Here is a 27,009-nt window from a genome sequence, read left to right as displayed (position 1 = left end):
AGCCTTTCTAGGATTAGATTTCACTTGACATGTGTATGCTTATTTTTCTTTTATTGTTCATTTGATTTTAAAAACACGCAGATGTATTTTCTTTAAAAAAAAACATTTTTTTACATTTTGTCCTCAAGATTCTTGTCTGATTTAAACCATAATGTCAGGTTAATGTGTAAAAAGTAAGGTAGAATAGCTGTTCAAATCAGTATACAAGCCATTTTGGTTGTGAAAGAAGGGAGTGACTGAGCATTTGCTTTTTGGCCGGTGGCAACTTTCAGTTCCTCATTTGAATTCACTGGAAGTGATTAAAGCGTTGTTGGATTTCAATTAAACGCAGGAGCAACTTGTTCTTCCTTATTTTTTAATGATCCAGCAGGTTCCTAATACATGTGTTTTCCTCATCCATCACAACAGGGCTTTGAAAAGGTTCCCTTTTGAAGAGTGCACAAACATCAGTGGTTAAAACAACCAATGGCAAACAAAACCTAAAGAAATAAAGATTTGGATTGAATACAGACAGAATTGCAAACAAATACTTGTATTATTTATCAAAGCCGACTGTGGAGAAACAACAACCCACAGTTGACACGACCTCCTGGAAACCAGTCCGACTTGTTCCTGTTCCCATGACAGGTGAATGTTCCGCAAGGTGCTCTGCGAGTGGCTACATGTATATTTGGAAGTTACTGCTTATGAAGCAGCTGCACCTGTACAAAACAAATGAGTGAACTCCCTAAATGATGGTCCATGTCTGGAGTGGATAGAAACAGCTTAGCCTGTTATTAAGAGATCAATGTCGGGCATCCAGCAAACAACACGTACAGTTTGTTTAGATCCTTGTTTGCTACTGCATTTCAATATTTTATTCTGGGGTCACCCATATTCATCAATATTTTAATAACATTGATTCACATCCTTAACAATTAGACATAAAAAGACACACAAGCAGGGTGGCGATAATGTAATCAGGGTAAAAAAACAGTTCCATTTCTAAAAATTGGGGATTACTAGCAGGAGTACAACTTTAGTAAAAACTAAAAAGAGCATCTAGTGTGTGTTGTAAAGGATCAGATGTTCTCTCTCCTCTGTAAGCTGTTCTGTTCTGTAGGCTAACACTTTGAGTGTGAATCTATACGCCTACTGTCTGAATCTGCTTTATGGTTTCACTTTGGTTCATTTGTTCTGTTTTTAATTCGGCAGGTGAACCTATGCTCATAAAATAGTGTGAGCTTAACTGTGTGTGTTAAATTAAAACGGGGAATTTTCAGTCAGCTCAGATATGATTTCATTGATGTTTAGGCTATGCTGAATGAAAGGCAGGTTTTCCTTTCAATAAAATCATTTTGGATCCTAAATATCTTCTTATGTTACGTTACATTGTTCAGTTGTCTTACATAATACACTTTAAAAAAAACCATCTTATTGATATTTATTTTCTCTTTTGCTTTAGATTATTTGCATTGCATTTGATTTTGAGGAAGTGAAAAAGTCATAAACATTTCAAACATTAGAGAACAAAAAACAAACCGTAGCTTGAATCCTACATGAAACATTTAAAGTCAAATATAACAGCCAAACCGGATGAAATGCAACGATGTGATACAGCCGTAATATTCTGTGTGTTAGTTATAAGTCGTTATTTTGCAATAGTTTGGTTGGTTGGATTGTTGTGTTACATTAAGTAAGGTATCATGCTCCCATAAAAATAGGGCAGTGTGATTGTGATGTTATCAGCCTGAATGCAGGTGTTGTTTTGTATTACAGGGTTTAATATGATGAGTTGTGCACTGCAATTATCCTGCCAGAATGGAGCTGATTTTTTGTTTTTATCAGTTATGGTATTGTGCTGATTCTTTTACATGTTCCACCGCTTATAGTGTATTTGCATACCTTTGTATTTAAATGCATTTTGTAAAACAGCACTGACCTCTCCTCCACCAATGGGTTTTTAAGCTGCTTTAGCCAATCACGTCTGCTTTTGTAACTCATGCTGTGTCAGGTTTTGTCTGATAGTTGAACTGTTACAAAAAAAAGGAACTCCCTTATAAGGAAAAACCCTTGTGCAGATTATCCTACAAACAACACTGATTATTATTGATCCGTTCTCTGTTAATAATCTTTATAGAGTTATAGAGAGACTTTATTTGAGTACAGACTTTTCAAAACTCAAGATACAGTTAAGAGCTTGGTGCAAGTCAACAAGTTAATACATCATAAACACATTACAGTATCATGAGGAACAAATCAGAACTCATTTAAGGATGAAAAATCAGTTAGAAACAAAAATATTAAAAAAGTACGTCATGTCAAATCAGGAAGAGCTCTCACAAAAAGCAGACACTCACCATAAACGGGAACATGGAAATAAGCAGGAGTGGCTCCCTCTGCCTGTGAAAACATACACTTACAGTGTAAACAATCACAGTCTGTTCTAATGGATACGTTAAGTCTCCAATGTCTATCCCAGAGTGCACTGCAGCCTCATTTTATATTAAAATATGTTCTTGGATTATGCCTGTCCTACTATTAGCTGTATCTGTCATGGCATCTCCTGGTACTATTTGATCTGTGTGAGATCTTGTAGAGCAGACATTACGATGCACTGAGGTCTTCTCCCAAATGGCCAATCCTTTTCTGTTTTAAAAACATTGAAGCTGATGGATAAAAGAAATATGTAATTTGATGGGGAAAAGTGTTGTATTTGAATGTGTTTTACCTTCTGAAGTGTCAATAACAGTCTAGCATATTCATTGTTATTCTGTTTATATTCGACCACATTTCTACTACCTATGGTTCATTCAATATGTATATCAAAGTGTTTATACGCAAAAATAATGTTCAGATATTCTTTTTTTTTAAATAAAACAATGTATAATTCTCATATTTATATTACTTAAATTACGTATACCTCTACATTACACTGCAGTTTACTGCTTCTTTTCCGCCTCAAGTTAGATGCTACCAGAGGTGGGAGGAGTACTCAGATCTTGTACCTGAGTAAAAGTAGAAGTACTCAACTCTTGTGCTTGAGTAAAAGTAGAAGTACCAGAGTGTAGGAATACTCTGTTACAGAAAAGTCCTGCATTCTAAATGTTCCTCCAGTAAAAGTAGAAAGTATTCTCATCAAAATTATATACCTGGCTGCTATACTCAGAATGGTTTCTGAGGTCTATTTTTTGTGTATTTTATAAATTGTGTGCTTCTTGTACATATTTTTTGCATCTTGGGTGTGATATTATTAAGCTGTCTTTGACTGTTTCCTCTGTACAAATGAAAATGTCCCCTCTGTGGGACGAATAAAGGCATTTTGATTCTGATCTACTTAAAGTACCGATAGTAAAAGTAGTCATTGAGCAGAATATTTTATATGATGTGTTTTATAATTATTGATCATTAAAGTGTTCTCAGAGCTGGTAAAGGTGCAGCTAGTTTTAATGGCTTTGTATACTGCAGGGTAGCTGCTGGATTTACTCCAGGTGAACTAAAGTCTGATTTAAGAGTTGATTATATTTACCATCATTTATCCAAGTCTGTAACTAAAGGTATTAAATAAATGTACTGGAGTAAAAGTACAGTAGAAGTACAAAGTAACATAAAATGGAAAGTAATGGAAAGTAAATTACACAATATCAAAAAAGTACAGTACTTGAGTAAATGTATTTAGTCAATTCCGCCCCTTCGACACTGCCTACATTTTGTTGTCCCGTTACTCTGTGCAATGACAATAAAGTTCAATCTAATCTATTGATGTTAATAAGTGCAAATTCTTTGTCAGTAAAACCTTCTAGATGCTAAGGTTCCTATCAGGTGTGTGTGTGTGTGGGAATGTGAGGGTGAGTTTGTGTGTACATGTGTGTCTGTGGTGGGGGTAACCACGAGATAACAGAGACACTCATCCTGACCACTGACCCCTGCTGACCTCTTGTAATTACAGGAAAGCCGGTAATGACAGAGCTCATCTATCAGCTGACCTCAGCAGCCCTGTTGTCCATCAAACAACAAGATATGCTAGATGTCCTGAAGAAGAGGCCCACCTGTAGGAGCAGCTTTGATTCATTTAGTGTTCAACATGACAACATTGGCACTGACATAGCAGCTGTGATACAATTTCGAGATGAATAAAGAGACAATGGACGTCCTTCATCCAGATCTTCCTTCGTTTTTTTCTTAAATTAATTTAAGTAATTTAAATTAATAGATTCTTAGGTGAATTTATTCTTTAATTATCCGTTCGTGTTTTCACTTATTGATGAATTCCATTGTCCTCGTAAATTGAAAGCAGGTGCCAGTAAATCCTGTATGGCAGGTAAAAGCACTTCCAGTCACCATAAAAAGGAAGAGACTCGGCAGTGAGTACACAGACATGGAAAAGAGATAAATCAGTCTAGGATTGCCAAAAACTAAAACAACCTCAAGAGTTCTTAAGTAGAGGTACACAGGAAGTGAACCCTGAAAGAGGTTAATATTTAGACCAATGGTATACTATTATTTGGTCAGTGATGAAGTGTTACTGTGGAGTTTTTATGGTTTTAAAGGGTCTAAATTGCTTTAAAATGAAATAAATCATTGTTTTCCAAAGAATTGTCAGCAATCAAATGTGCGTAAGTATGCTCTGGAGTTTAACTACTTTCTGTTCTTACCTAACAAACAAGTTTTTTCTCTTTATAAGTTATAAGTTGACAAATAGAAATAGAATGTAAGATCAAGGTAACATGCAGTATTTGATTAATTGTAATGTGTTACTTTGACCATAACCTTAAAAACTGTATATGCTCTCTGTCAATTGTGATTCCCCTGAAAGGATGATATACGAAGGCGATATTAACTAAAAGGATTAGTTGTGATGACATTCCTTTTGGTAGTGGGTTATTATTTATGGTTTAACGTCTGCAAGGGTTAAGATTCAAAAGTATATTACCTGCTGGTCTATCAGGTTATTCACTACCAGGCTGATATAACTGCATTGATTTTCATAAATATTTAACCATAAATACTTCATTTGAAGAAAATAACCTGTCCAGTTCTGCAGTCCTGCCTGTAAATTCAAATCGAGTCCCTTTTTTCTGTCAGGAAGGATTATGTGGCTGACCAGTGAAAAAAAAACAAGGCCCGTCATTGTTGCTCTTTCTTCTGGCACAAAGATCTCATTCAGATTGTGATGCAGCAATTTTCTTCAAGGTGTCAACACATACTCAGATACTTTTTATATTCAAGAAATGTAAAAGGAACACTGGTACCAGCATCTTTATGTAATATAACATCATCAGAACGGACCTAATGGTTTTGGAAATATTTGTTCTGTAATTGTAACTTTAGACACCCCCTCCTGCTGATGCTATTTATATTAAATATCTTATTGATTTCTGAGACTCTGCGTACACTTGGAAAGACAATAGGTTTTCAGAAAGAATCCTGATGGTTTTCGCGTGTGACCCCAACTCAAAATAAGCATGTTTTCACATTTGCAAGTGCAGTTCGAAGGTAAACACGATGCCACCTTAAGCTGACTCCACCTTCACTCGTCTAAGCTGTATAAAGAAGGTAGAATCAGTTTCTCCCTCTCCCTTTCTCTCTCACTAAAAGTCTTATGCAGGACCTTGAGCCAACAGGATCCGATATCCTTCACCTCAGGAGGGTTGAGCCAACTGACACAGAGGGCCTTCTATCCCACAGAGCCCTGGAAGAGAGTCTTTTTCAGCTCCTTCTTCATCCCCAGGTCCAACCATGTACTCCGCAGGCTTGGAGATCCTCGGGATGATCCTGGCCGTGGCCGGCTGGCTGGGGGTGATGGTGACCTGTGGCCTGCCCATGTGGCGGGTTGCTGCCTTCATCGGTCAGAACATTGTTATCTCACAGGTGATCTGGGAAGGCTTGTGGATGAACTGTTCAGTGCAGAGCACCGGTCAGATGCACTGCAAGGTGCACGACTCCATGCTGGGGCTCCCTGTGGACTTGCAAGCAGCTCGTGCCTTGGTCATTGTCTCTATGGTGCTGTCGATCGTGGGCATCGGCCTGTCGGTGGCTGGGGCCAAGTGCACCAACTGTAGCCGGGACATGAGCAGCAAACCCCGGCTCATGGTGGCAGCTGGAGTAACCTTTGTGGTCGCTGGGCTGCTGCTGCTGGTGGCGGTGTCCTGGACAGCGCACGCCATCGTCCTGGGCTTCTACGACCCGATGCTGGAGGAGACAGGGAAGAGGGAGTTTGGTAATGCTCTGTACTTTGGCTGGGCTTCCTCCTGCCTCCTCATCCTGGGGGGAGCCTTGCTCTGTTGCTCCTGCCCAGCTACAGCAGCGAGTGTTGGTGGCTCCATGTCCCATCGGGTGGACTACTCAGCTGTCAAGACTCTGTCAGTCAATGGATACCCCAGAAGAGACTATGTATGAACATGTGACGTGTCGCAGATCAACATACGATGACTCTTGTTAGCCTATTTGTCCACTGCAGATGGATGTTAATGCTATCATGGCTTGGGCATTAAGTTTGAACCACTGATACATGTTTGATGTGTGTTTTTGGTTTTTTTGTTACTGGAGAGGTGGGAATTTTAAATTGCTATAAATATTTATACATTATAGTAGTACTTTTTCTAAGATTATGATGATGTCTGGTTTTAAATGTACATATCCAAATTAAAACTGATTAAAGCAAGTTTTAATTAAATGGTGGACATTCCATTTATAACCCTGCGCATTCAGGCCCAGTCAGAATTCAAGGCTCAAATGAAATGTAAAATAGCAGCTATGCACGACTTCTTACTATAAAAAGACAGCGGCAGGTGCCAGCTGAGTTCAGCCGAGTCTGACCAATAAGAGGTGCACGCCTGAAATGAGGTATTTTATTTCAGTAAAGATGGAGGACAGACACAATGGGTGGCTTGTTTCAGACGAGCACCTTATGCTTCCATTCCATTATAGCCTGTTCTCCATTCCCGGGTGAAACTAAGTCAGAGATAAAAGTCTCCTTCTGCAAGGGGAGGTAACCTGCACTGTAACCGAGTCCAAACTGAGCCACAAAGACCCCATTGATCAGAGGCTTTCCAACTGTTTACCACAGGAGGGACCCACTGTAATGAAAGTGTTTCAACATTTTCAAACAGTGACTTGAAAACAACAAAAGCAGTTACTGTAGGAGTAATAATGCAACAGTTAGATTTGTAGAAAGATGGGAACACCTCAGCAGGAGTCACATTCTTAAATACATCAAATACTTACAAATTGCTTCATATTCTACCGGTTGTACAGTGTTGCAAACACAAAAGTGTATATAAAAGTATTTTGTAGGAGAAAAAAGCAAAAATCTTTAATGTTAACAAAAGCATTAGCATTAAAATCAAAAAGTGCCTTAAAGATTCACATTCTTAAAGATATCATTTTTTGTATAAGACTCGCTTAAATATCACACTTTACAAGGTATCCACATTTTACATCGGTCCAAGAGTTAAACCATAAAGGAGACTTTTACACTTTACGTTCAAACATCTTTCTAACTTATTCTGACTACAAAGAATTGATGTAAACTTGCATGATTATTGGAAAATTCATCATTTACAAGCAATACAGGAGTAAAAGTAACAAAGATACAGATTGAAAACTTCTTGACCTACTTTTCTTCGAGGGGGTTAATGATCTAGAAGAATAGGTATCTAAATATCCTGAAATCCCCCCCTTCAGAGAGCACAGACCCTGCAGGCAGGATTGTGTTACTTGGCCCAACAGTGCAGTTGTGTTAATAAGAAAGTAAAAGAACCCACCCAGTCCGAGGGGAAAACACTTTCTGCCGTAAGAGCAGCTCACACTTCATCGGAATTAAACCAAAGATATTAAATCATTGCTAAAAGGATAACATTTACTGTAAAAGTAAGCTTGGCACACATTTAGCACACTACCTCATGGCAACAAGAGTTACCAGAAGTAATAACATGTGAATGAATTTGAGGTTGGTAGTGTTTGTTCTGATTAATAATCTGTGTTGCATTAAGAGACCACAACTGGGAAATATGTTGTGAAACCCTGTATTGTAAAATTACAATATAAAAAACCTTGTCTCGTGAACCAGAAACTGAAGTAATGTTTTTGCACAACCATTAACTGCCTTTGACTACAGGTACTGCATCGCATTAGTAAAGCAGACCCTTTTATTATTATTTTTTGTGAACTGACCCGCAGATTCAGACTGTTATGTAAAGGATAATGTGAAGTGAGGCGGTCATTATGGGGAAAAGAACACTGATCAGGGAGCCCGAGGCTGCACATTATCCCGGTTATTACACGTCCAGATAATAAACAAAACACAGCTGGAACTGTGACAACAACAACTTTACAGCCGCACTGATCAAGGTTTTCTGTAACTGTTCAAGTCTGTGCACAGTTTCTGATCCACACACAAAACATTGCAGAGCCCAGACCGTGTTCCTGTTAGTGTTTACTTCCTGTCTGTCTTATTCTGTTAATTTAGCTGACTTCCAGCTCTCCGTATTTTAACTGTCTTTTCCTTTCTCTTTCTTGATCCTCCTTAATGGTCAATAAATCCTTGAGAGCGTTCTGTACTATTAGATTAATAAGTGTTACATGTTCTGAATTGACCAATCAGAATTGAGTATTCAACTAAGCCATGTAATACTGGAGGCCTCAGTGTGTGTTTAGGGTATTTTTCTACGGCACGTGCAAAAGTTAAATTGTGGTTAAAACCTCTGATGCACTACGACCTTCAGAGCAAGGACGCTGATAAGACCCCCCCACACTCACACACACACACACACACCACCACCCCCAACAGCCTTGCGCCCACACACTCAGACAATTGTTGCCAATTCCAACACACTGGCTGCTTTTCTCTTTTGTTGTAGTAATGGTTCTTGGAATCATCTCTAGAAATGTGTTTTTGTTCAGAGAGAAATGCATGCTCACAGATGTTTCTCCAGTGCGCCTTCCACATGCAGACTCAGTATTTTTCAAAGTTGTTTGTCTTGTTTGGATTGCGGTTCTCACATGTGGTCTTAGTCCGTAACTTCCCATGGGAACCTAGACCGCTGGGAAAGCTGTTTAAAACATAAAACATTAGCAGCACACACCCCAACAACGTTATGTCATGTTTTATCATATGGGGGGTTCTAAATCAAATTACATCATTAGTAATTACATGTTGTTCTGATATCTTTGTCCAAAGAGTAACTCTGCTTAAAAAAAAGTCAGGGGTTTTCTCTCTCAAAGATTTTAGAAAGAACGTTTGTATAAATATCTTCTTCTTAATTTACTATTTGTAAGCGATTCACTTTTATAAGCCAGCTGCTGTTTTTATTCCCTGTTGGCAAGATTGTTGCTAACACTCACAAAACTTGAGTAGTACATTTCTCCCACACAAATGCAGATAGAAGTTACAGAAAATGGTAATGTGCAGACATTCCTTAAAACTTAGGGCTTTATCAAATTCCTCGGTAGGCTAAGGGCAGACACTTGGGGTAAGCAGAGCAGTTCCACTGGTTTCCAAAGAATCATCCCAACTCAACGCCTTTTTCTTCCCATCCATCATGCCCCTCCTTTATTTATCATCACCATGAATCATTTAGTATAAACAAGCGATATCTAAAGTACATCCTTTAGTTTCTTTACAGATCTGGATGAATGATGATAAATATAATCATCCCTTAAATCAGACTTTAGTTCACCTGGAGTAAATTCAGCAGCTACCCTGCAGTATACAAAGCCATTCAAACTAGCTGCACCTTTACCAGCTCTGAGAACACTTTAATGATCAATACTTATAAAACATATCAGAGATATTATTCTGAATGGACCAATCAACAATGACTACTTTCACTGTCGCTATTTTAAGTACATTTTGATGAGAATACTTTTCGACTTTTACTGGAGGAACATTTTGATTGCAGGACTTTTACTTGAAACTGAGCATTCCTACACTCTGGTACTTCTATTTTTACTTAACACAAGATATGAGTACTTTTCCCACCTTTGAGTACATCTAATAATTCACAAATCATTATATTTGCTCTAAACAACTGCCTGATCGGTGTCAGAGAAGAGTACAATGAGAAACCCACAGGAGTTTATATTGTGTCTTCCACTTTCAATCATTCCTCCACCATTCTTTACAGGCTGTTATCCTTTAACTACTTCAGACCTGAGATACAGGCTCTCTGTTTACTCTCCCCTCACCCAAATAGATGGGGGAGCTACCAGGGGCAGAGGAAGTTGAATGATTAAGCTGAGGCCGTTTACATGCCAAGGCTGGGTTTTTGTAGGCGATTTGAAATCCCCTCCGGCCAATAACAAAGTGACTCCACCCTCTGCGCTAAAGAAATCTGCTTATATGAGCATTCAGAACTCCAGAGAAAAGTCACTTTATCCAGCTCTGAAATACTGACATAGAGAAGACTTCTGCTCACTTTGACTCAAAGATTTCCGACATGCCTTCAGTGGGACTGGAGATACTTGGAGTGGGTCTAGCTTTCCTGGGATGGATCTCAGCCATTGTGTCCTGCGCCTTGCCCATGTGGAGAGTGTCAGCTTTCATCGGGGTGAACATTGTCACAGCGCAGACCACTTGGGAAGGCATCTGGATGAACTGTGTGGTCCAGAGCACGGGTCAGATGCAATGCAAAATCCACGACTCAATGCTGGCTTTATCCGCAGACCTTCAGGCCGCCCGCGCTCTTACCATCATCTCCATTGTGCTGGGCATTGTGGGAATCATGGTGGCCATTATGGGGGCAAAATGCACCAACTGTGTGGATGAGGAGTCGGCCAAGGCTCGGGTGATGATAGCCGCCGGGGTAGCCTTCCTCCTGGCCTCTCTGACCCAGCTGATCCCTGTGTCGTGGTCAGCCCATTCTATCATCATCGAGTTCTACAGTCCAATCATACCTGAGGCACAGAAGAGGGAGATAGGGGGGGCTCTGTACCTGGGCTGGGCTGCTGCCGCATTTCTGCTCATCGGAGGGGGGATCCTCTGTTCCAGTTGCCCCCCACAGCCTGAGAAAAGGTACGGGCCTCCATCAAAGATGATGTACTCCCAAACCAGGTCTCCAGCCCCAAGTGGTTACGATAGGAGAGATTATGTCTGAACTCACACCTGCTCTTTCTCATAACTTTGCATTCATGGAAAAGACTGCTTGGAGAGAACTCCAATATTTTTTATAACTTATACACATCTTTCTTAATGTTGAGATGGTGAAAACTATATTCATGCCACTATATAACTTATGCCATTTAGAACAGAGCCTGCATTCCAACTTGTTTGCCTTGTTTAAATGTATCATGTGTAACTTTGATGCTGTTGGATGCAAACACCATTGTTAGTGATGCTGTGTAACCTTTATTGATAAAAATTCAGAAAAAAGAGGAATCTGCAATTGTGCTTCTTTCTTGTGTTTCACTGTATTGGTTGAGTATGTGTACTGATGATGAAGTTCAAGTAAGCGTGTGAAGTCATTTCATTATGGAATCTATACAGTGTGTAAATCTGAATTGTTTCAATGTCCAACATGTTCCCTTTAAAATTTAAAATCCTTTTTTACTTAAGTTGACTTGATCATTTAAACGTTTGACAAATATATTTTTTCAGGTTGTCTGTTTCCTTATCGTTTTTAAGGGTGAGCAGCTGAAAATGTTGACGTTTATTAATAACTCCTGAATTATACTGTCACCTCCTCGGGTTGGAAACGTTGAGTTTAATTAAATGCATTATGTCAACAAACTTCACATAACTGTATTTGGTTAGTTGAAAGCAATAATATTAAGTTGAACCAAAAATGTGTTTAAACTTTAAATTATTGCTTTCAACTAGCCGAAAACAGTTATGTGAAAACTGTTGACATAATGCATTTAATTAAAGTCAAAGTTTCTAGAGTTTGTTTTTTTTTGTGTTCTAGTTCTAGATTCTTTTTTTTTACAACACCCGTAGGAAAATGTTAACATATATAAAAACTTAACAGAAGATTTTGGTAGATCCTCATACCAACAGGTGCATAGAAAATGTCTGACTCCATGCACCGTGCACACTCAGCCATTAGGCTGCCGATTGGGAGTCTGTATCTCCGCACATATATCCAACTGGCTGCCTCCCAGGTCTGTGTGCTCTGTGATAACATAACCGCTACTTTGTCAGCTTCGCCACACTCGACTACCTGAAAACAATGGAACTGTTTCATTCCGAAGGAGAGACTCAAGGGAGGGGGGGCTGTCAACATGGGGCTTTTTTAGGGAAAAAGTCCCAGCTCTGAAGAATTTCAAGGGCATTCTGCAGACAGACAGAGTCAAAAAGGCCCATCAAACAAAAATACTGCTCTCAGGTGAAAGCCTCATAACTCTAAGTGTTAAAGTGATCCTTAAAGTGAACTAGTGCGGAGAGTTTCAAAATTGTTCCCTATCCTCGGTCTTAGGAAAACTCTTTAAAACCTCTTTGTATGTTTAAAAGAAACTGCCGTCAAGCTTAAAGCATGAAGCACTGGCACTTTAGACCAGTGAATAAGAATAGAAGGATGTAACCTCTTTGTATATTATGTATTTGAATAACATAAAGCATCAGACCTGTACAAAGAGGCCCACGTCACCTTAGACTGTAACAAGAGTATTCAGGGAAAGGTAGATTCTATGTATAACCTCGTCAAAATATACAACAAAAAATTACATTTTTGATCAGTCATCTGCAGTTTTACAATCATACAGTAAGCCTTAATCCACTTCAGTGACGTTTCTTTGTTTATAACAACACATTGAAAGGTTGTGTGCCCTTTCAGCTGTAAAAGGCCCCTTTGTGGACAGGCCCATTGGGAAGCTGGCCATGTAAGCTGATATCAGAGTGTGTCCATGTCCTTCCTCCTTTTTAGTGATGTCACCTGCTTCAAGGACTCCTCCCCTCCACTTGAGCCTTATAAAGGATACTGGTGACGTTGAGGCAACAGATCATCATACACTCACAGATGCAAGGCCTGAAATTAGGTTAATTGCTAGTTAGGACTCTGGTTTACTCTTCCCCTTTGCAGGTGCTTTCTGTGACCTCCTCTCAGGTGTAGCAGAAGAGGAAGACGTTTTAAGTATGTCTATTGGGCTGGAGTTGATAGGCATCTCCCTTTGCATTTTGGGATGGATTATTGCCATTTTAGCGTGCGCCCTGCCTATGTGGAGGGTGACGGCCTTCATCGGCAGCAACATCGTGACGGCTCAGATCATCTGGGAGGGCCTGTGGATGACCTGCGTGGTCCAGAGCACGGGCCAGATGCAGTGTAAGGTCTACGACTCCATGCTCGCCCTCTCCCAAGACCTCCAAGCGGCCCGCGCCCTCACAGTCATCTCCATCCTGTTAGCCATCCTTGCGGTGCTCATCGGCATCGCCGGGGCCAAGTGCACCAACTGCATCGACGACGAGGCATCCAAGGCCAAGGTGATGATCGTCTCCGGGGTGTTCTTCATCGTTTCAGGGGTCATGCAGCTCATTCCTGTCTCCTGGACGGCTAACACCATAATCAGAGACTTCTACAACCCTTTACTCACCGACGCTCAGCGGAGGGAGCTGGGGGCCGCGCTGTACATCGGCTGGGCGGCCGCTGCCCTCCTGATTCTAGGAGGAGGATTGCTCTGCTGCTCGTGTCCTCCTCGTGAAACCAGATACAACCCTTCAAGAATGGCTTACTCTGCCCCTAGGTCCGCAGGTGGCCCAGGGTTAGAAAGGAAAGACTATGTCTGAATGGAGAAAGGAAAAGGAAGAGACATCATTAAATCACAAACCTGCTCTGCTCACCAAACTGATGGTGTACTGAGGAAAAGAGCTGAAGAAACAAGGAGACTCTGTGATGAAGGATGTGTTTGATTTTGCCTTTAATGTTAAGTATCTCTGATTAGACACTTTGTTTTTCAGAGACTGAAAAAGCATGCGAAAGACATTGGAGTGAAAATCTCCTTATTTTGAAGAAAAAAAGCTTTCTACGTCTTTTTTAAGGTGAACACGCTAAAAGTTATTGTTACAATCAGAATGCAATTCTATACTTTTTATACAGTTCTGGCACCTAAATGTTTACTACTGATTTTTTTTAATAAAAAACGCCATCATGGTTAAGCTTTATATCGAGGCACTGCTGACTACATTATGAAAGACTTGGGTGTGTTCAATTTGACGAGGGTTATCAACTATATGATATTCTGTAAATACTGTAGTAAGAGTAGGATTAATCACCTGTAAATGAGATCACAGATGATAACTTGCAGCTTTTAGTGCAGTGTTGTAAGGTTGGGGAAGGGTAGGCATGGTATGGAGGGGAGTGGGTTTGACAAAGTGTGCAGAGAAGGAGTCATAAGCTCCTTGCTTCATCCATGACAGGAATAATACCTGCCTGATATACAAAACTGAAGTGTATGTATCATTCTTTTTAGTTTTTTTTAATAAACACAATTTTTTTTTAAAGATACAGCACAACTTTATTCATTTCAAACGAAAAACACGAGCTAAGTCTGAAGATCAAGCTCCATTTAAGATTCCGTAACGACATATTACCCCTGACTCAGAGTCAGAGAACCGGTAACCAACATGACGGTGTATTTCTTATCCAGGTGCCTTGAGTAAGAGGACACTGACATACAATCCTGAGGGCTACCTTACCAGCAACTGGCAACTTAACCACACGCGCTCTAAACAATTAGTCCCAGGATCAGTTAACGGGCAGAGGTGAGAAGTGTGTGAGCACAGAGAATGGAGTCATTCCAGACAGGTTACATGATTTATTCCGTTTCTTAACCTTCAGACTTTACTTATCATTGCATGCTTGGATCAGCTTGCATCTTCTTTCCAACACCTTTCTACCAATACAATAACAAGTGGAGGCTGCCAAGGATCACCAGAGACTTCTGCTGGTCACTAAACAAGATGTAGAACTTAAATTAGAAGTGCCTTGAAAAACAAAAGCGTTGCATCTTTTTTGTTAAAATTCTTCCAGCTTGAAGCCTCTGGGTCGTTTTCCAGAGATATCTTACTTCCTGTTTTTCTTCAATCATTAAGAAGCACCACAGCATTACATAGTTATCTAGATTCTAGCACATTTAAAATGTCTATCAACCCGAGTTTCCATAATAGACCTGTGAAGCCTTTTAGCAGCCTAGTTTCCCAAAACACATGCAGTCACACCTGACAAAGGAAGCAACGTGAAAGTTTAATGACCATCTCATAGTAAATATGGTGGGGGTCACTTGGGGCTATATCACATTACTTTCCAACTGTTTTCTCTTACTGCCATATCAATGTTGCCTCTAACAAAAGCACAGTTACTACAGATTAGGGCTCATTTGGACTCTAATGAATGTTCAAGACGAATGCATTATATATTGTTATTTGTTATTAAATCCATGAAAGTTTAAACAAAAAAGAACTTTAAAAAGCCTAGTTAATCAAGAAGTCAAGCTAAGTAAATCCTTCAGCAACCTACAGCGTGTTTCTGTCAATGATATGACTCAAAGCAAAAAATACTTCCCTAATGCCAAGGTTTCAGGGAGATATTTTTAAGACAAAATGACAAATGAGGAAAGATCTTTTAGTTTTTTGCATCGGGCCAAACTAGTTTATTGTTATAGTATGTGTTTCGGATGAAGTCAGAACATACAGTATATGGCCTGTAGCATTCTTAATCTTTTTGCAATTCAGGATACAATAATTTAATTGCTGATTAAAGAAAAATCATTAAAATAAAATTCCAATCCATTTTAATATGTAGATGTAAAGTTATACGTCTTTTAATGTGTCTACTCTTATTATTTAATATATTCTGTCTTTATATGTCGAAACAAAAAAAAACATTTCTTCGCTTAAATCTCCTTTTGTTCTGTGAATCTGCCTCAGTCCTGTTTAGAAGCAGCAGAAACCAAAGAACAGAAAACACAGAGCACATAAAGTGAGCTCATTCGGCAGAAAAACATCCTGAAGGCAGAGCATGTTAACCAGTGAGCTTTGGCTGTTCCAGTGGGTTGGCGAAGAGCCGTGGGCATGTTTGTCCATAGTTAAGATAATCATTGATTTTAACAGACACTCAAAAATACACGTTCACCTTACATGTGCCCGTTCGAAAAAATGACTTCACACTCTACTCTGCATTTCCTTGGGTCCTTAGCAATGGTCCTGCATTCCCCACAAGATTTTGAGAGTAGACACATGAACATTTGATATATTTTAAGGTTAAAAGCATCAATCTGGTGTCCTTTAAGAGCCAAGTTAAGATGTAAAATCTGTATAGAATGTCATCTTCCCCCTGTTGAACAACTTTGTACTCTATAAACAACTTAATCAGACACTTCTGGGGTGTAAAGATATAACAGAGACCTCCACTGATAAAGACACACACTTCACAATTCAGAAGTTCAGACATTTAGGGTGCTCACTGTCCGAGAGTTTTGCACTCATCTGTCTGTGTATGTTGTTTATGCAAAGATTCCCTGGTTTATTTCCTAATAGCTCGTACTTCCTTGTGAGGGGGAAGGGGGAAAAACATTAAGAATTACATTGATCAGGGAAGATAGATAATAAATGCTTTCACTTAATATGAATGATAATAATAACACAATAAAAGTAACAAGCATTATAAACAAGATATGGTCTGTGTTTCAAGTTGCCCCAGAAACATGCCCCATCCTTCGTCTCAAAAGGACGCAGCTAATCCACGGCCCAAGTGTTGAGATGTCCAGGCGAGGGGTTGATGTAAAGCTGATGTCTGAAGCCCCAAACCACCTTAAGCAGTTTCAAGAGGTTGCCCTTGACACATGAAAACAGAAAGAAGTTGTTGAGAAAATGAAAGGATAGAGAGACAGTAAGATTTGTTCTGTTTTGGGTTATCGGATATCAAATGAGACACTTATTTCTTGACAGGAAACAACAGCCAACTATCAATAAAGCAAACAGCAGCCTCGTAAACATAGGCTTTCTGAGACTATGATGAATCTGAATCTCATCTCAATACCTAAACCTGGATGACTGTACAGAAAAAAAAGACAGAAGAAAGGAAAGGCATTCTGAGTCTCTCCGGTCATGCTCTGCTGGCTCTGGCCATACTCTGGTCACATGACCGATACTGGGGAATGTGAGGGGCATAGAGGTTGCCAGGCACCTGAAGTCACAAAGTGAAAGCCGACCCCTCCCCCCTCCCCTCCCTGAAAATAACACAGACTCCCTGTGTTCACTCACTGGGAACGGAAACTCACTGAAATGTCTTACCTGCAAGCGGCAAGTTATCTCAATCCAAATCTAAACCACGGCAACATTCTTTCTGAATCAAAGTTTCAGAATGAGTTCTTCTGTTTAAAACTCTCCCAGCAGGAACTATGTTCTACCAAACTCTACAAAATAACTCCTAAACTGAGGTTTTTTAGGAGGCACATCCCCTTGGTAAAACATGAACATGTAAATTGTTTGTCTGTGACTTATGTGTCTTTATGCTTGAAATGTTTGTGTGTTTATTTATTTGTTGGTTAAAAGGCTTCATTTTCTCAGAGAGCTCCTTCTTCATGATACCAAAACAATAAATCCCTATTGTAGCTGACGCTTTGTCGGATTTTGTTGAGTTGTTGTGAGGTCACTTCCTGTTTGAGTGACGGGAGCTGAGAATTGTGGGAAAGAGACGAGAGAGAACTGTGTAACTGTCTACTACTGGCTAACGAGGCGCACACGGTAATTATTTTTGAATACTGAAACTTGTGTAGCTTAGCATAAGAAATAATTTCTGTTCAATTGATGTATGTGAAATGTGTGTTTTACAGTTTTCACGGTGTTCCGTAACTTGGAGGAGAAAATAAAGTCGTTGTGGACATCAGTAGAGGCGTGTTCATTATAACCAGTCCACAGTAGATACATGTTGAGCTGTGGTGCACTACTGTTGCACAGCTAACGTTGCATTCGGAGAAATGCACACACGGAGAGTGAATTATCTTTAGCCGTTCTTGGCGTATTTATTCAGGCTGCTCTGACACATCAGTCTCACGGTCAGAGCTACTTCACCAACTACTGAACTAGCATAACGCAGTTCACCCTTTTATAGTGTGTACCTTAGCGCCACCATGTGGCATACATATATATATATACTACGTACAGCATTACATCACATATAGAACTGAGTACATAATGCACATATCTCAACACCCCACTTGAACTCAGGTTGCTATACTTCAAGCAAAGTAAACAGAAATAGAATGAATGTGAACCTCTGTCATACACATATCAATCTCCAAAAAGAGCACTTGCAAACCTCTTCAGTTACTTATTTACAGGTTTGGTCATTACAGCAACCATGTTATCAGTAGAACAATACACCAAAACCACCCTTCCCTCAATCACAGTTGACCTGATAAAGTGGTATTTAATGTCAAAGTGTTTACGCCTTTGTCTGTTTACAGGATTTTTGGCGAGAGCGATTGTCCCCTGATTATCCTCATGTACTACAGTTTGTGTGTACTTGTAATTATCTATACCCCCCCAGTAACTGCACCAAGTATAGACACTCCTGTATGGTTGAAGCCAGTGCCATGTATTCTGCCTCGCAGGTGGATAGCACGACTGTAGGCTGTTTTCTAGTCTTCCACGAGACTAGAGAGCTGTTCTGACTAAGGCTCACACAGTATCCTGTGGTACTGCGTCTGTCACTGGTATCAGCCGCCCAGTCAGCATCACTGTAGGCTTGTATACCTAGATTCTCACAGACGTTTCTCCTAAAGCTTAAACCTTTCTCTGCAGTGCCTTTGAGATACCTTAGTACGTGCTTCACAGTGACCCACTGCTCCTCTGTAGGCTCGGCAAAGTACTGCGATAACCTGCTCACTACAAAACTTAAATCGGGTCTGGTACAAGTAGTCAGGTATATAAGACTGCCTACAGCCTCCCCGTACAACCTGACATCTCCCATCTTTACTGCATCCTCAGTATACTCTAGCTTCTGCTCACAGGGTGTTTCTCTGGTCCTACAATCTTGCATATTAAAACGCTTCAGTATCTTGTTAGTGTACCTTTCCTGTGACATCTTTACACACCCATCTGATTGACTGAAATCAATACCAAGAAAATGTTTGAGTTTGCCTCAATCTTTCATCTTAAACTTCTCTGCGAGCATCTCTTTCACCTCTTTCAGTCTCTCTTCATTGCTTGCTGCAATGATCAAGTCATCGACCCATGTGATTATGATCACTTTCCCTTCTTTGGATTCTTTGTCATAAACACAGTGGTCGGCTGGGTTTTGTGTGAATCCATCCTCAGTTAGACAATTGTGCAAAACCCTATTCCAATTTTGGCCAGACTGTTTAACATCGTAAAGGGATTTCTCTAGCTTATAAACTATACCCTCTTTCTCTTCATAACCCTCTGGTGGATTGATGTAGATCTCATAGTCTATGGGAGCGTGCAAGTACGCCGTTTTCACGTCCATTTGGTGCAGGAGTAAATTCTCCTGTGCAGCTTTCTGTAGCACCACCCTTACACTTGTCTGCCGTGGGTGAAAACGTCTCCCCATAGTCTACGCCAGGGGTCACCAACGCGTCGCCCGCGGGCGCCATGGCGCCCTCGAGGACTACTTGAGTCGCCCGCGAAGGCCTGTTCTAAAATAGCCTAGTTCTCACGTGACACACAACTTTATTTTATTCGTTGTTAAACTTTCTATTATTTTTAAATATATTGCATTGCTTGTAAGAAGATAACAATATGCAGTATGCACGCATATAAACATATGCCTACTTATAAAACGTAATTTGTGTAAAATAAAATGCTTCAGATTACGTAGATTGGACCTAGCTGGTCTCCACGACAACCGTTGCGTGGAGACCGAGTCCAGTCAGTGCAGTGAAGCGAAGTCAAGATGAACGGATGATTACAATTTAATCGAAAACATGGCAGAAAAAAGAAAGAGAACGTATTATTTTCACGGTGAATGGGAGCAAGAGTTTTTTTTTACCACTGTAAAAGATGCCTGCGTGTGTCTCATTTGCCGGGCGACTGTGGCGATACCAAAGCGGCACAATGTTGAGAGGCATTTCAAGACCTGTCACGCAAGCTACCATGCTAACTACCCACCGGGCAGCGCACTACGAGTGGAAAAAGTAAGTGAGCTAAAGGCAGGATTGTGCAAGCAACAGTCTTTTTTCACAAGACCAGCTAAAAAATCTCAGAAAGCTACCGAAGCCTCGTTCAGAGCAACAGAACACCTGATAAAGAAGAAGAAGGCATTTACAGATGGAGACCTTTTCAAGGAAACGATGATGATAGTTCTGAACACTGTGCTTAAAGACGAGAAATATGGGAAGGAAGTGCTCTCTTCTGTAGCTGATGTTCAAATGGGGGCAAGCACAATGGTCAGGAGAGTGACAGCAATGTCCGACAACTTGACTGATCAGCTGGACCAGGATCTCAGGGAGTGCAGGTGGTTCAGCATCCAATGTGATGAGTCCATCGACAGCAGCAGCACGGCGCAGCTGATGATGTTTGTTCGGATGGTGTTTCAAGATTTCTCTACAAAAGAGGAACTTCTCACACTACTCCCCCTAAAAACCAGCACAAGGGGGGTTGATATCTACAACGCGGTGAAGGAGTTTTTCAACAACAGAAACATACCACTGGAAAAGCTGGTGTCGATTACCACCGATGGGGCTCCTGCGATGACCGGACGGCATGCAGGGTTCATCGCGCTCTGTAAAAGCGACCCAGCGTTCCCGAAATTCGTACAGTACCACTGCATCATTCACCAGCAGGCCTTATGTGCAAAGGTGCGTTTTCATTTTGTATTTTATTAATTTATGTTATCCTTGTTGTAGGCCTAATATCCTATTTGTAATTATGAGTAGGCCTATTGGGCATATTTTACGCATCTGCTTGTAGACCGGCCCCTACTGCGCTTTTTGGTCGTTAGAGTCAACTTCATAGTTGTGATACGGCGCTATATAAATACATTTTGTTTTGTATTGTATTGTATTGTATTGTATTGTTATTGTTTTTAAGTGCTTTGAGTAAGAGTGATTTTATTTTATTTTTAAGGTGATCGGCTTCGAGCACGTAATGACTCCTGTTGTGAGGATCATAAACAGCATCCGTTCCAAAGCTAAACAACACCGAAGTTTCAAGGTGATGTTGGCGGAGCTGTCGGCTGAATATGGGGACCTGCTTCTCCACACGGACATCCGATGGCTCAGCAGAGGACGGATTCTGCTCCGGTTTTTGTCGCTGTTGAGGGAGATCAAAGATTTTATGAAATCTAGAGACGAAGACACATCGCTGCTGGAGGACGTTGCGTGGCTACTAGACCTGGCATTTCTGACGGACATTACTGGAAAACTGAACAATCTGAACTGTGCGCTGCAAGGCAAAGGTAAGACTGTTGCCGACATGATCAGTGCTTTAAATGCGTTTAAAGCACAGATGAGCATTTTCTCTGCGCATTTACAGAGAAAAAAGGTGCTGCACTTCCCCTCTTTGCAGATGGTGCTGAACGACAATACCTCTGCGTCTGAGATTTTTGGCAACGCTGCCGAAAAATACACTCAAGTCATAAACAGGGTTGGGCAAGAGTTTGAGAATAGGTTTTGTGACATTGATAAACTTGAGCCATGTGTGTCGTTCGTTTCGAATCCATTTATAAACGTGGACACAACGTCCATTGCTGAGCAACTAAGTGCAATGTTCAGCTTGGATGCTGGGCAGGTGGAAATAGAAATAGTGACACTGCAGAATGACATTCGCCTCAAAGCCCACCAGGCTGCAGCAAACTTTTGGGGCCTTGTTGATACTGAAAAGTACAGTGGTCTGTGCACAGCAGCAATGAAGGTTGCCAGTCTGTTTGGGTCTACCTATCTTTGTGAATCAGCCTTTTCTGACATGAATTTCATAAAAAACGAACACAGAACACGGCTCACTGATGCACATCTGCAAGACTCACTCAGACTTGCAGTGTCAAATTACAGCCCAGATTACGAGGCCCTGGTTGCCAGCATGCAATGCCAGGCTTCCCATTAAAACTTATGAAAGATTGTGATGGATTAAATAGGCCTATAAATACTTTTGTTTAATGTTATGTTGTTCTGTTTGATGGTGATTACAGTGAAATAGAAATAAAGTGCTGATTTTGATATTTGTCTGTTTCCTTCCTTTTTAAGCCATTATTGATAATTAGGCCTATTGTGCAAATTTGTTAAAATGAGCAGTGTCCTCAAACAGGTGAATATAACTAATTAGTTTTACTATTAATAATAACATACAATTAAAGGTAAACCGCGCAAATTTGAAGCGTACCAAATTGGTAGCCCTTCACATTAATCGGTACCCAAGAAGTAGCCCTCAGTTCAAAAAAGGTTGGTGACCCCTGGTCTACGCCCATTCTCTGGCTGTAACCCTTGGCCACAAACCGTGCTTTGTATTTGTCTCTTCCATCTACATCAGTCTTGATAGCGTAAAGCCATCTACCCCCCACTGTTTTCTTGCCTATTGGCAGTGCTGTCGGGGTAAAGGTCTTGTTCTCATTTAAGGATTGGATTTCCTCATCCATGGCTTTTACCCATTCTTTGGAGTTAGCTGACCCCATTGCCTCTCCAAATGTCCGTGGAATGCCACACACCATTCTACAGCAGTAGTCTACTGTGATATTAACCGCATCACTGACACGGTTTTCAGTAATGAAGTCATCCAAGTGACTCGGCTTCCTTCTCTCTCTGATCGGACACCTTCTACTCTCTGGTTCACCACTTGTCACACTCTGTTGTGTTTGATTATTGTCAGTAGACCTCGCATCTGTACCTGGAGTATCACTATGTGCACTTCTAGTCCGTACACTTGACTCTGGAGCATTTTCTGTACTCCTACCGACCCCCTGCGTGGTTTCACTAGTCCTGGGTCTCACACTGTCATAGCCATCATTTGGATCTGGCTCACCTGTCTGTGTTTGTTTCTCCACAGCTGACTTGCTCACAAACTTCACTAGTCTGTGTTTTTGTACTTTGTTTGTATCTGGATGATACACCAAATACGCTGGGCTGTTCTTGTCGTGTCCCACAAACTGCCCCTGATCACATCTGGAATCGAGCTTCCCTTTGTTCTGTTTGTACGTGTAACATACAGATCCAAACTTTTGCATTTTGGATATATTGGGCTTTTTGTCTGTTAACAGCTCATAAGGAGTCTGCCCTGTACGCCTGTTAAAACATCTGTTCCGTACCATTGCTGCTGTTTGTACGGCATAGGGCCGTAGCTGCTTTGGTAGCGCACTTTCAATTATCATGCACCTACCCATCTCAAAAAGAGTACGCCAACCTCTCTCTGCTGTTCCGTTCTAGTGTGGGGAATACGGAGCTGACGTTTCATGTCTGATCTTGTTTTTCCTTAACACTGTTTGGAAATCATTGCACGTGAACTCTGTTCCGTTGTCGGATCTGATGCACCTCACCTTCCCATAAGGGGATATGTCTGCTAAGAACTTTTCTGTAGCCTGCACTGTGTCACTTTTCTTCTTTAGAAAATATACAAACACTGCGCTCGAGTAATCATCAGTAAATGACTGCGCATATTTGTAACCATCTCTTGACTCTGTTGCTACGGGACCGGCAAGATCTGTGTGTACCATCTGTAAGGGAGCCTTTGCTCTGGTATCAGGATCCCTATTTCTGGTTTGGGCAAACTTTCCCTGAATACACACCTCACACTCTTGTTCCGACCTACCCGTTTTGCCTTTGATCTGCATACCTACAACAACATTCTGCAACTTAAGAGTATCATCATAGTTACAGTGGCCTAATATCTCATGCCATGTCTGTATGTCGTGACATGCATTACACTTATCATTAGATTCAGTTTCAGTATGCGAATAATACAGCTTTCCATACACATGAATGTTAAATCTGGTACCGTCTCTGGTTATCAAGGCATCTTTATCTTCTTTGAAGACAACCGTAGCTCCCCTCGTAGTCGCCGCCTTCACTGAGAAGATGCTCTGGGGATATGACGGTACAAACAAAGCGTCTCTCAGCATCGCCTTGCGTCGCTGTCCTCTGCTGTCGATGAGGAAAACCTCAGCATTTCCCCTCGGCTGAGCAATCCCGTTGCACCGGGTGCCGTCTGCCAGCTCGACACTGTGCGTTTCTGGCCTGAACGCGCTGTCGAAACTCTTGAACAGGGTTATGTCAGTGATGACATGAGAGGTAGCCCCCGTGTCCACCCTCAGGCCCCTCTCCTGGATGCTGCGCGCCGGCTGCCGTCTGCTCCCTCCGTCTCTCACCGTGAACGCGTAGTACTCGTCGGCATCTTCTGAGACTTTACTTATACCATACTGTTTGTCCTTACGCCTACACATGGTATCTTTGTGTGTGTCACTTCTGCAAAGACAACACCATGTCTCCAGTCGACACGCTTTCGCTCTGTGGCCTTTGGTGCCACACTTGAAACATACCATTTCTGTGTCGTCTTTGTTCCAGCCACGGGCGACCGTTTTGGCGGGACCCCTTCCACTTTTCCCTTGAGTCTTCATCACACTGTCGCTTGACTCAGCTGCGTTTATCTTCTCCGTTTCTTCAAAACTCCGTAGTTTAGTCTTGAATTCTGCAAAGGTGATGTTATCACCCGTATGTGCCACATGTATTGCAAATGGCTTAAAATTATCAGGCAGTCCTTTGAAGACCATAGCCACTAGCAGGCCGTCTCCTACCGTTTCACCCGTGTTCCGCAGCGCTGTGATGGCGGTTTCTGCTCTGATGATATAGTCCATTATACTCTCATGGTTTGCCTTCTGAAGCGATGTCAACGTGGTGTACAAGTTGATTATACAGGGCTTTCCCCTCCCTGCATAATACTCTCTCAATATTTTCAGAGCTTTTCTTCCATTGTTGGGCGCATCCCTCATAACTAACGAGAGGCTTTTGTCATCTAACAGTAAAATTAGCTCTGCATACGTCAGCATTTTTCTTTTCATCTGCTGCTATCTCGCCTTCTGACCTCGGCAGTGGCGGCTGGTGAACATTTTTTTTGGGGGGGCGCAGTTGGGCGGCACGGTTTAAATAGCACTTTTTTAGAGGTTTAGCTTAAGACAGTTGGTGTATGTGAAATTCGTGCTTCTTACATTTTTGTGTGAAGTGCTTTAGATCCTTCATCCCGGTTGTAGTCCAAAGTGTTTCAGTCCCAGGACTTTGAAATAACAGACAAGGGAAACAAAAAAAGGCATTGCTCACTGTACAACCAGCTAACCAATTCCGCTTAGCATACAAGTTTGAGGAGAAAGTCCGAGTGTAGGTTCTCCAGCGATCAGTGGTCGTCTGTTGAATGTTTAAATCCGGACGCTCGGGTCCCAAGTCTTTCAATTTCTTCTTTTCGACATCTGATAGTCGATGAAACGGTGTTTTAAGTAGAGCTTGCACGGAGTTCTCAGCCATCGATGTCGCCATATTCACTCAATCTAAGTTTCAGCTAGCTACGGTGCTGCTCTTTACGCTTGTGGTTAGGGAATGATAACGATGCTGATTCGCCGAAATAGTCCAATCGCGTATCTAAGAATGTCACATTGAACTAAGAAACAATGTCATTGGCTGTGGGCGCAAAGATTTGCGCCCACAGATCTAAGTTTCATCCCCCAATTAAAAGCTATCCTTGCTAAAATGACTGAGAAAAGTATAAGCTCTCCTATAGACTCCCATGTTATCGGCGCCCACGGACGGTAGCCGACCTGCCTATTCTCAGAAAAGGCGAATGGCAATATATTATGTCCGGACACATTTTAGCGGTTCTTGACAGTGGTCTCCCATACACATTTAACCCATAAACACGGTACATTTCTTATTTCAATTATGTTGTATATATAACGTTTTTTAACTCAAAAAGTCAGGGTGGGCGGCGCCCAAGCGCCCACTATTGACGCACCGCCACTGGACCTCGGTTCTCTCAGAACAGTGTTCTTTAGTCCGTTTAAATGGAAATATCCCAACATTTTGGTTTCCCACATCTCATACTTAGTCTCATCTCCGTCGAACGTCGGTCGATGCAATCTGCTCGTCCCTCGTTGTTCCATCTTGCTAGCTTGCTCTTCCCCTTAGCTAGCTGCCTGTTAGCACGCGGTTCGTTGCGACTTTCTAACTGACAAAACTTATCTTCCGAACGACTCCTGGGCCCATAACCTGTTGAGCTGTGGTGCACTACTGTTGCACAGCTAACGTTGCATTCGGAGAAAAGCACACACGGAGAGTGAATTATCTTTAGCCGTTCTTGGCGTATTTATTCAGGCTGCTCTAACACATCAGTCTCACGGTCAGAGCTACTTCACCAACTACTGAACTAGCATAACGCAGTTCACCCTTTTATAGTCTGTACCTTAGCGCCACCATGTGGCATACACATATATATATATACTACGTACAGCATTACATCACATATAGAACTGAGTACATAATGCACATATCTCAACAATACACCTATTTAGTTTTCTTTTTGTTGAAACCATAACCCCAACCCCCTCCAAAAAAAAACCATCATGGCCTCATTAACAAACAACGCTGAAATAATCAGATCTTCCTGCTTCCGTTTAAAAAAGTTTGATCATTTTTCTTTTTTTTTTTTTCCTGACTTTGTGTGGGACGTTTTCTCATCACATATAGGGATGCACCGATTGCAAAAATGTGGGGCGATGCCGATGTTAATAACTATTTTTGCCAATGCCGATGTTTTACTATTAAACTGTAATAATAGCAAAAGGCAGATACTGCGTTTCTTCTGGACTTTTTTTCCTTTACTCAGGACACCTTCCCAAGTAACACAGAACATACAGTGGGGCAAAAAAGTATTTAGTCAGCCACCAATTGTGCAAGTTCTCCCATTTAAAAAGATGAGAGAGGCCTGTAATTTTTATCATAGGTACACTTCAACTATGAGAGACAGAATGAGAAAAGAAAATCCAGGAAATCACATTGTAGGATTTTTAATGAATTAATTGGTAAATTCCTCGGTAAAATAAGTATTTGGTCACCTACAAACAAGCAAGATTTCTGGCTCTCACAGACCTGTAACTTCTTCTTTAAGAGGCT

General features: G+C 41.2%; 3 protein-coding genes across 5 annotated transcripts; all 3 read left to right on the top strand.

Annotated features, from left to right (window-relative positions):
* Nucleotides 1–1,610: 1,610 nt before the first annotated feature.
* Nucleotides 1,611–6,378, top strand: LOC134880255 (claudin-4). Of its 3 annotated transcripts, none has more exons than XM_063907052.1 (2): nt 1,611–1,629; nt 5,732–6,378. In XM_063907052.1, exon 2 carries the CDS (start codon nt 5,749–5,751, stop codon nt 6,376–6,378), a length of 630 nt encoding a protein of 209 aa, XP_063763122.1. In that variant the 5' UTR covers nt 1,611–1,629; nt 5,732–5,748. The 3 variants fall into 3 exon arrangements, with proteins under 3 accessions (XP_063763122.1, XP_063763123.1, XP_063763121.1); XM_063907053.1 differs by lacking the exon at nt 1,611–1,629 and adding an exon at nt 3,684–3,699; XM_063907051.1 differs by lacking the exon at nt 1,611–1,629 and having other exon boundaries at nt 5,719–6,378.
* A 3,963-nt stretch (nt 6,379–10,341) lies between these two features.
* Nucleotides 10,342–14,404, top strand: LOC134880112 (claudin-3-like). Its single transcript, XM_063906833.1, has 2 exons — nt 10,342–10,909; nt 13,048–14,404. Exons 1-2 carry the CDS (start codon nt 10,419–10,421, stop codon nt 13,694–13,696), a joined length of 1,140 nt encoding a protein of 379 aa, XP_063762903.1. The 5' UTR covers nt 10,342–10,418; the 3' UTR covers nt 13,697–14,404.
* A 5,102-nt stretch (nt 14,405–19,506) lies between these two features.
* LOC134879757 (general transcription factor II-I repeat domain-containing protein 2A-like) lies at nt 19,507–22,083 on the top strand. The gene is made up of 2 exons (XM_063906257.1): nt 19,507–20,727; nt 20,996–22,083. The coding sequence occupies exons 1-2, from the start codon at nt 19,855–19,857 to the stop codon at nt 21,968–21,970; spliced, it is 1,848 nt and encodes a 615-aa protein (XP_063762327.1). The 5' UTR covers nt 19,507–19,854; the 3' UTR covers nt 21,971–22,083.
* Nucleotides 22,084–27,009: the final 4,926 nt, after the last annotated feature.

The sequence above is a fragment of the Eleginops maclovinus genome, chromosome 18 (assembly GCF_036324505.1).
Source record: "Eleginops maclovinus isolate JMC-PN-2008 ecotype Puerto Natales chromosome 18, JC_Emac_rtc_rv5, whole genome shotgun sequence".
NCBI lineage: Eukaryota > Metazoa > Chordata > Actinopteri > Perciformes > Eleginopidae > Eleginops > Eleginops maclovinus.
Note: the sequence above shows the minus strand (reverse complement) of the source record. Positions and strands in the feature narration are given on the sequence as shown.